The 8373-nt window shown below is 38.1% G+C and overlaps 1 protein-coding gene across 1 annotated transcript; it reads right to left on the reverse strand.

Moving 5' to 3' along the window:
- Positions 1–95: 95 nt before the first annotated feature.
- Positions 96–3462, reverse strand: znf648 (zinc finger protein 648). Its single transcript, XM_069151086.1, has 2 exons — positions 3340–3462; positions 96–3102 (listed from the first exon to the last, which is right to left on the reverse strand). Exons 1-2 carry the CDS (start codon positions 3460–3462, stop codon positions 1645–1647), a joined length of 1581 nt encoding a protein of 526 aa, XP_069007187.1. The 3' UTR covers positions 96–1644.
- Positions 3463–8373: the final 4911 nt, after the last annotated feature.

Raw genomic sequence — 8373 nt, forward strand, 5'->3', positions numbered from 1 at the left:
GCTCATCATGTTGTTTGCCTAACTGTTTAAAATGTTTTAGTGTAATGAATTTGATGTGTCCTAGTTGTTGTAAAGGACTTTTCACTGGGGGAGCATTTGGTAGAAAAACCTTTATTAGAATTGCCCTTCACAGAAAAATGGTCACACTACAGGTTTACAGTAGATTATTGGTTTATCTTTTATCCTTACAGTGTTGCAATAAGGTTAAAAAGAACCGAGGGTTAACAAATGACATAGCATGCAAAGTCAATTTTAGAATAAATTTAGATATGACATGTAGAGATTAATTTAGAGATAAGTGCTTTAAGTGTGCTCCTACAAAACAAAAATACAATCCCTTCATTTTGATATATAGGTTGAAAAAAATTCCCATTTTATACTAGAGTAACCTGTCAATTTTCTTCACTGTTTGTGTTGTTTAGGTGTAAACTATAACATATTACAAACTACAAACAAAACAATATATAGCACCATGGATACAAAACAATGTTCCACTGGCAAAAAAGCCATTTTTTTGAACTATTAAAACACATCTGGTCACAGTAATTTGTCTCAGAATCAATGGTGGAAAGTGTATCTACTCAAGTAATGCACTTACTATGAGTAGTATATTCTTAAAGATTAGTGATCCCTGCTGAGAAAATTCACCAAGTAACCCACCAGCTGTAACAATAAAGTGATAAATTCATTGATACAACGATAACAACAACCCAATAATGCAATACTCATTATTTTGAAACAGGCCATTCTGCAGAATGAGTATAATTACCTTCGGTAAGTATATTTTGATCTGAAAACTTTTTACTATTGCTTAAGTAGCATTCTGAATGCATGACTTTCACCTTTTTGTGGAATTTTCTGCTTGTGGTACTTCTTCCATCACTTCTCAGTATGTCAATAAAAATAGTATGCACCTGCGAATAAGTATGTATTGACGTTGGCTGATGTGTACTGAGAACAATAACCTGCCCTCCATCTAAACCACCAAAACTACATCTGAACTACCAAAGATGTCGTGTATGTTTGATTTGTCATTGCAGTCATCAAAGTGAGATTTTTAAATCTCCGTGTACCTATACATTTCAGATAAGGAAGTAATGGGCCATTTGAAATACCAATGCTCAAGTGGGTATGCCTGAAATGTGAAGTCAGTATGCATGTTAAACCATGGCCAGCAGTTAAAATGACTCAGATACACTAACTGCTACATCCTTGGTTCCATTCATCATGATAAAATGCCTGCGTTTCCAACATGCAAAGTGGCAAATACTGCACATATTATCAATTGCATTAATATTCTCATTTTATAAAAGGTCTACTGCTCTTGTAACCAGTTTCATATAACACCATTAAACTATCAGCTCCAGTGTCAGTGCCATGCTAGTGGCAATTTTTATCCCACGACATTCTTTTGGAACCAAGCACCTTGGGGAAAGAAGTGTGAGTTGTACAACTCATGGCACACAGTTATTATAAATACATACATTAACACAGAGGAATTGGGACTCTATGATCTTGAACAGGCCTAATGTGTCTGGCAATGAACATTTGAAATTCATAAACAGACCTGCATTTCAATGTACTGTACCAAATAGAATAAAACAGTTGTAGCACAGTGTGTACAATACCTGTCTTTAAACAGGTTCAGATACTCTTGTTCTTGTGTTTCATCACATGCTGTGCGAGTTTTGTGGCACACTGGAAAGACTTGTCACAGTCCACACAGACAAAGATCCTCCCAGCACAGGTTTGCTCTTGGTGAAGCTTCAGTTTTGCTACGTGGCTAAAATTCTTGCTGCAGCCACTGCAGCTGTGGGGTTTTTCTTTATTGTGTATGAACTGGTGACGAACGAGGCGGGATGCCATGGCGAATGCCACGCCGCACTCGTTACACTTATGGGGCCGCACTCCACTGTGAATGGCCTCATGCTCTGCTAGGTTGGAAGACTTTGTGAAACACTTGGAGCACACAGAGCAGACGTATGGACGCACTCCAGTGTGGATTTTCTGGTGCTCTGCCATACGACTAGCCAGGGCAAACGTCTTCCCGCAGTCAGGGCAGGAAAATGGCCTTTCCCCCAAGTGCTTACGCTCATGACGCTTCAGGGAGAGGGGTTTATTGAAGGTCTTGCCACAGTGCGTGCATGGGAAGGGCTTGTCATTGGTGTGCATGTTCCGCTCGTGCTTACGAAGGTCAGACGAGCGAATGAAATCCTTGCCACAAGTGTCACAGATGTAGGGCTTTTCACCTGTGTGTGTGCGGATATGCTTGCGGTAATCTGAGGACCAGATATAAGTTTTGACACAGAAAGGACAGTGATACGGTCTTTCACCCGTGTGCAGACGCTTGTGCTGCTGGAGAGTGCCCTGATGAGAGTAAGCCTTGCCACATATATCGCACACATGTGGCTTAAGGCCAGTGTGTGTTTGTAAGTGACTCTGCAGGTTGCAGAGCTTCTTGAAAGCCCACTGGCAGTGTGTGCATTTGAAGGGACGATGTTCTGTGTCAGCTCCACTACGTTTTTTCATAGCTACCAAAAATCGAGGGATCGTGTCGTCTTCACAATTTTCAGAACATTTCTGAACAGGGGGACTATTTGTATTCTTCATTTTGGTCTTTTTCCCACTTCCATTTGGAGAATAATGCTCAGAATTTATCTCTTTGAGTTTAGATGTCCTATTTCTGGCTGAAACATCACTTTGGCTTTTGAGGTGTTTGATGACGTTCCTTTCCTTCTGTTGCACAACATCCAAGAACACTTCATTAGAGTCATGCATCTTATTGGTCTCAGTATATTTAGTGCATTGTAACAATTCTGTGTCATGGTCTTGGTCATCACTGCTTTCTGTTTCATCTCCAGGTGAAAGCTCTGCAAACTTCTCCACGAGAGACCACTTTGGTGTTTGAGGGTTCAGATAAAGGATTCCAGTGTCATTGCGCTTTGCAAATGAGTCAATGCCGACGAAAATACTGCCAAATGAAGAGTCGGTCTTCACATTATGAGTGTTACTGATCTGTCCATCTGGGGGCGAATGAGTGGCACAATGTCTTCCTGGACATTTTCTTTTACTTCTTTTTTCAGCAACTGTCCTGTTAGACATCTGCAGGATGACAGGATTTTGTCACAGGAAATATTTTAATTTTACACATAGTTTATTCCACACAAACCTTGCAACTACTTTACTGCTGCATGCACCCAGTGCTTTGGCAATATCTTACCCATGACCTTGCACCTTGCAGTCATATGACACCTGAATTCCAAAACTTCAACATGTGAAAATAAAACGGATTTATGAATTTCTAAATTTACAGACTAGAAACATTTTTAAGCAACTTACCCTGTGGTATCCTTTTGAGCAGGTCAGATCCAGGAGACGCCACAGAGATAGACTAGCTATGGGTTTAGTGTAGCACTGGGGGATGTCCAGAGGCGTTAACAGGCGGAGTTTGGCAATAGCCATCTTTGGGTCAGCATCTATCCTGCAAGTCAGCAACAGCAATGATATCTTCACAGCCGGGCTCAATTTACCTTACACTTCCTTAGCTTACCACCCGTTTGGAACAGTCTGTTAAGTAAGTAACACAGTCAGTATCAAAGACTGAGACCTTCAAATTCCCACTAAGATGTACCAGGACAGAAATTTTAATAATTTGCAAGTTCAAGTCAGGCCTATCCATTATTGTATCCAAACGTTTACATTGACTTTTTAGGTTAGGTTACCTACAATGCAACCATGTGAATCTCTTGAAAGGTCTTGCTTGTTAAAGGCAGGCTACCAAAACCGACGTTGTTAAAACTGACAATTCAAAAACAAATGCAAGGGAAACGCTAATGTTCATGTTTTTGAGAATAAATAAAATTCAGTCATCTGACAAGTGCATATATTAGATTAGCCACGCATTGATATTTTAATTAGATATTAAGTTCTGAGTTCACAGGGAGCTTAGAGAGAGACTAAACTGTGATAATAATATAATTGTAAACTTCAAAGATCATTCCAGATCGCAGATTGCAGGCTGCCTTCATACATACACACATAGCCTATATATACACAAACACACAAGCGCGCACACACACTGAATGTGAATGTACGTGTATGTTTGTGTATCTCTATAGTGTGTGAGTGGGCGCGCACGTGCGAGCACGTGTGTTGTTACATATCTGATATATTTGAATCTCCCCATTAATTTAAAGGTGAAATTTATGTAGGCTAATTTACATCACTAAAAAATAAAAATAAATTAAAAATATATAAATTAAATATTTAGACTTAGATTGTCATTTCTGGTGAATTCAATCGGATATAGGAAACCAAATATTTGTAAATACTGCGCATTTGCACTGCTGATGAAATTTAGTATCACACTAATGATTTGTTTTAGTTCATGGCAAAGCTTGTGGTAATTTATTTTCTGTTTTAAGTTTTATGAGCATTTTCGGATGAGGCCTGAAGATGTCATTACATATTTAGACTTCCAGTTACTTTTTAAAAGCTCACAAACTGCAAACTGTGGGAAATCACTGTCAAAAAACAATCTTATCTTCGCCTACATCTTATTGTGGACATGTGTGCCAGAATGTTCTCAATTTCATCTTTGAAAAAGAAAGCAAATGAAGACATACATAGAGGAAACAGATTTGTTTTGAATTAGAAAGGGTATGAGCCCCAAACATATGCTTACATAAAAATGAGTGATGGCTTTAATTTAGAGTGAACCTGGTTTTGAGAACACAGTGTACAGTTCCTATTCTTAGATGATAAATAAGTTGCAGTTCAGTTTTTTGTCAATAGATGTCCTCCTATCCCTTTCCTCAATGATTTGGGACTCATTCAAACTCAGCCAGGAAGAATTCAGTAAGACCAACGGGCATATACTGTTGCTATAATCTATCTATATTTATATGACTATAAGTATATAGGTCTATATCTTATACTCAAACGCAGTCCATGTCTTCATCAGTTTCAGGAATGTATGGTTTTGCTATCCTTTTTTCCCCCGTGGTATGATAATCACTAATTGGACAAAAATCTGTGTGTGTGTGTGTGTGTGTGTGTGTGTGTGTGTGTGTGTGTGTGTGTGTGTGTGTGTGTGTGTGTGTGTGTGTGTGTATACACTCTATGTACTGTTTCTGTGTATCTGCCTCGACCAGTTGAGGTGAGGAGAGTGCAGAGAGAAAAGAACAGCAAGCATAGGCCAGCAAGTTCAACGTTTCCAGAGGGGAATCTCTTTATAAATAAATAATTTATAGTGACAAAAAAGTAAACATCAGTTAAAGTGAAAACTAAAACTGGACAGCAGGAGTTGAACTATTTGTATATTTGTCAACTGGAAGCTGTTACAACAAAGCTTTGGTGGAGGCTATGTAAGTGACTCAGTGACTTTATGAACCTGGATGACGAAGCTGCAATGACCATCAGCTTAAGGAGCATGACCCAGGAAAACCCTGCTAGAGTCAAAAACTGTGGTTCATTAGATTACTGTGTTTTTCCAGACTCATTGTCAGAAAAAAGTTTTTCCCTTCTGACCACTTCAAAGAAATTAAGGAGAAGATATGCATGCTTACTCACTCTGAATTTGAGAAATGTGACCTTAGGTCAAATGCTGTTCATTCATTTCAAATGCTATTTCCTTTAATCTGGACTGAATTTAGAATAAATTAAAAAAAAAAAAAGACTTTGCAAGGTCTAAAAGGACCATTAATTGAAATAAATAGATTTTTTTTTTTTTTTTAAATTAAGTTCAATATTCTTTATGCAAATGTTGGACATGAATGAGTATTTGATTCATTCATACACAATGTACTGGAGCTCTGCACAAAAAAGTGCAGAATCATTCTGGGGGTGGTTCTTCAATTTCATGGTGGAGTGGACCGCCTTAATTGAGAACATACCCGATCTAGGAATTTTCCACAGACCTCTGCTCTCTGTGGAAATTGTTGGATTTGCTTCAGTATTCATCCAGTTCCATAAATTGTACTCTAAATGACATCAAGCCATATTGTACCAGTTAATGCAGACTTGCTATAGATTTACTTTCCAGTATATTTTTCCCATGTCTCTTTTTGTGCCAATAGTTTCTTGTAAAATTGTAGTCACATTTTTAAAAACAGCACATTTTGTTTATTCCCCAAATTAAATGTTTTCATTGGAAGATTTCCTTTTCATCTTTATTTTAAACTGCACATTGTTCAGAGGCACAGCAAGTGGACAAAATAAACTTCTTACAATAGTTGCAGTCAATAGAGCAACACCACAGAGCTGAGTTAGCATCATTATGACATCAAAGACAGTGAGGAGTGATGAATACAAACTGTATTCAAATGTAACTATTGTCTTAATTCTCAGATTCAATCACTGGTAATCATCTACCGAGCCCCTAGCTAACCTTCTCTCTCCCCCTGCCTTACTGCTGATGTCCAGAATTAATTGTTCAGTATGTTCATATGTTGAAGGAAGCACCATCAGTAGCATTGAGAACCGACAACTCTAATGTGTTGTATGTAGTAAGGAACAGTTGAACTACAGCGCTGTCTAAAAACAGATCAGTAGAAAACACCGCTAAACACATTGGTTTCTTTCCTGGCATGTGTGTTATGTGGATGGGCAGATACCAGTCTAGCACTAGGAACCAGGCAGGAATGGAAGAGAGAGGCTATAAAGGGAGGCAGGAAGCTCACCTGGGCCTCTTTCCTCCACACCTGAGCTCAAGTTGAGGGCCGCCTTTGTTTGATGGTGATTTTGTCTCCAGGCAATGCATGTTTCCAACTGAGGGGAAGCCCAGAAACCACATTGCTGGAAGCAGATCAGTTATTGAAAAACTTGCTCCAGGTTACTTCTGCTTTTAATGTATCAATCCTATGTTAGCAGTGATTTTTTTTTTCATTAATCTCCTCTTGTTTCATTATATTCCCTGTGAAGAAAAACAACAAAGACAATTTAAGATCAGTTCATTGCTGATTAGTTTTTCCTGCTGGGCAAAGACTTGTTTGTTGTGAGTAGTCAATAGAAAAAAACAGGCATAGTCAGGTATTTCAAAGAAATGTTGCAGTTTTTAAATTTTTCACAAAGAACAAAAAGAGCACTGGGCTTGTAAAAACAAAAAAAAGAAAGATTCCCCCCCCACACACACACACCCAGCTGTGGATTAGCAACTTGACACCAGTGAGTTCAACAAAACAGGATAACCTTCGGGTAAGAAGTGTGTAGCCTGGTCTTGTCAAGGAGAAAAAAAGGTTTGACCCAATGTTTACCTCTTCTCATGTTTGCAATGACTTAGCAACGAAGGTCATGTTATTGTGCTGCACTGTATATGCTATAAAACAAACTAACTTTACATTGAATTGAATACAACAAAAATGCAATCTAGACAAATCTTAAATTCATGATTTTGGTTCTGTTTCTATGTGCCTGCCATACCGGGAAACCTTTAGCAGCTTTCTATAAACTGTAGGTCTAGTGGTAAACAGAAATGTAAACACCAAAGTGAGTATTTTCAAATGGAAACAGATGATGCCAGAAAAATGTGGAACCTGTCCTTTTATCTACACTATGTACCACAGAGAGAAGCTTTGGAACCCAAAATGAATTATAATAGTGTAATGATTGTAAAGACAAGGGAACCTGATTAAATAAAAAATCCACTTCAACTTTTAAGGCATGGTAAACTACACTTTGTATGTATGAAAGATATCAAGCTTGGCATACAGATCAAAAGCATGGGGAGACAGCTACCCTGCCTCTGTCCAAAAGAAATAAAAACCTCCCATCACATCTGGAGGTCACAATTCTTACATAATGCATTTCTGTAATGTCAGCAAAGAAAAACAGACAAAACTTCCATGGTTACAACAGTTTTACAAAATTAGCTTCTTTTGTTGTATTAGTTCATTTAAAAATAATGTTTAAAAAAGGGGTGTCAGCTGAGTTTATTGTTTTAGAGTAATGTTGGACTTTATTTAGACATGATCGCTGATAATAGTGGATTTGCACTCATGTTGCCAGCGGTTTGTATATGAATAAAGAATGCTATGACAGAGACATGACATAATTATCATGGTATATCTTAATCTTTTCAAATTACAAGTTGCGTTTTATTATTGTGGGTAATGGACTATGGTTGTGGCTAACACTAATAACTTCCTGGAATTTTGTCAGTGAAGTTTTCAGGCAACTAGTAGCTGTTTCCCCCAGTGTTCAGTCTTTATGCAGAACTAAACACAACGCCTCCCAGCTGTAGCTACATATATCTGCTACAGTGGTGAGAATGGTGTCTATTAAAAAAAAGCAAAATGGCACACTTGTGTTTTAGGACTTGTTATTTTTCTCTCCAGGCCTCAAAAGTAACAGATATTATTATTACAAATAGAGCTA

Source organism: Embiotoca jacksoni, unplaced genomic scaffold (genome assembly GCF_022577435.1).
Source record: "Embiotoca jacksoni isolate LCO1_2020_lvr unplaced genomic scaffold, fEmbJac1.0.p SCAF_16, whole genome shotgun sequence".
Taxonomy (NCBI): Eukaryota; Metazoa; Chordata; class Actinopteri; family Embiotocidae; genus Embiotoca; species Embiotoca jacksoni.

What these genes read in the sequence shown, in the direction of transcription:
- znf648 (XM_069151086.1), bottom strand. Translation starts at nt 3,462, where the DNA reads ATGGCTATTGCCAAACTCCGCCTGTTAACGCCTCTGGACATCCCCCAG. An exon ending in GCTCAAAAGGATACCACAGG is followed by an intron (nt 3,103 to 3,339) that starts GTAAGTTGCTTA and finishes GTCATCCTGCAG; the next exon opens with ATGTCTAACAGGACAGTTGC.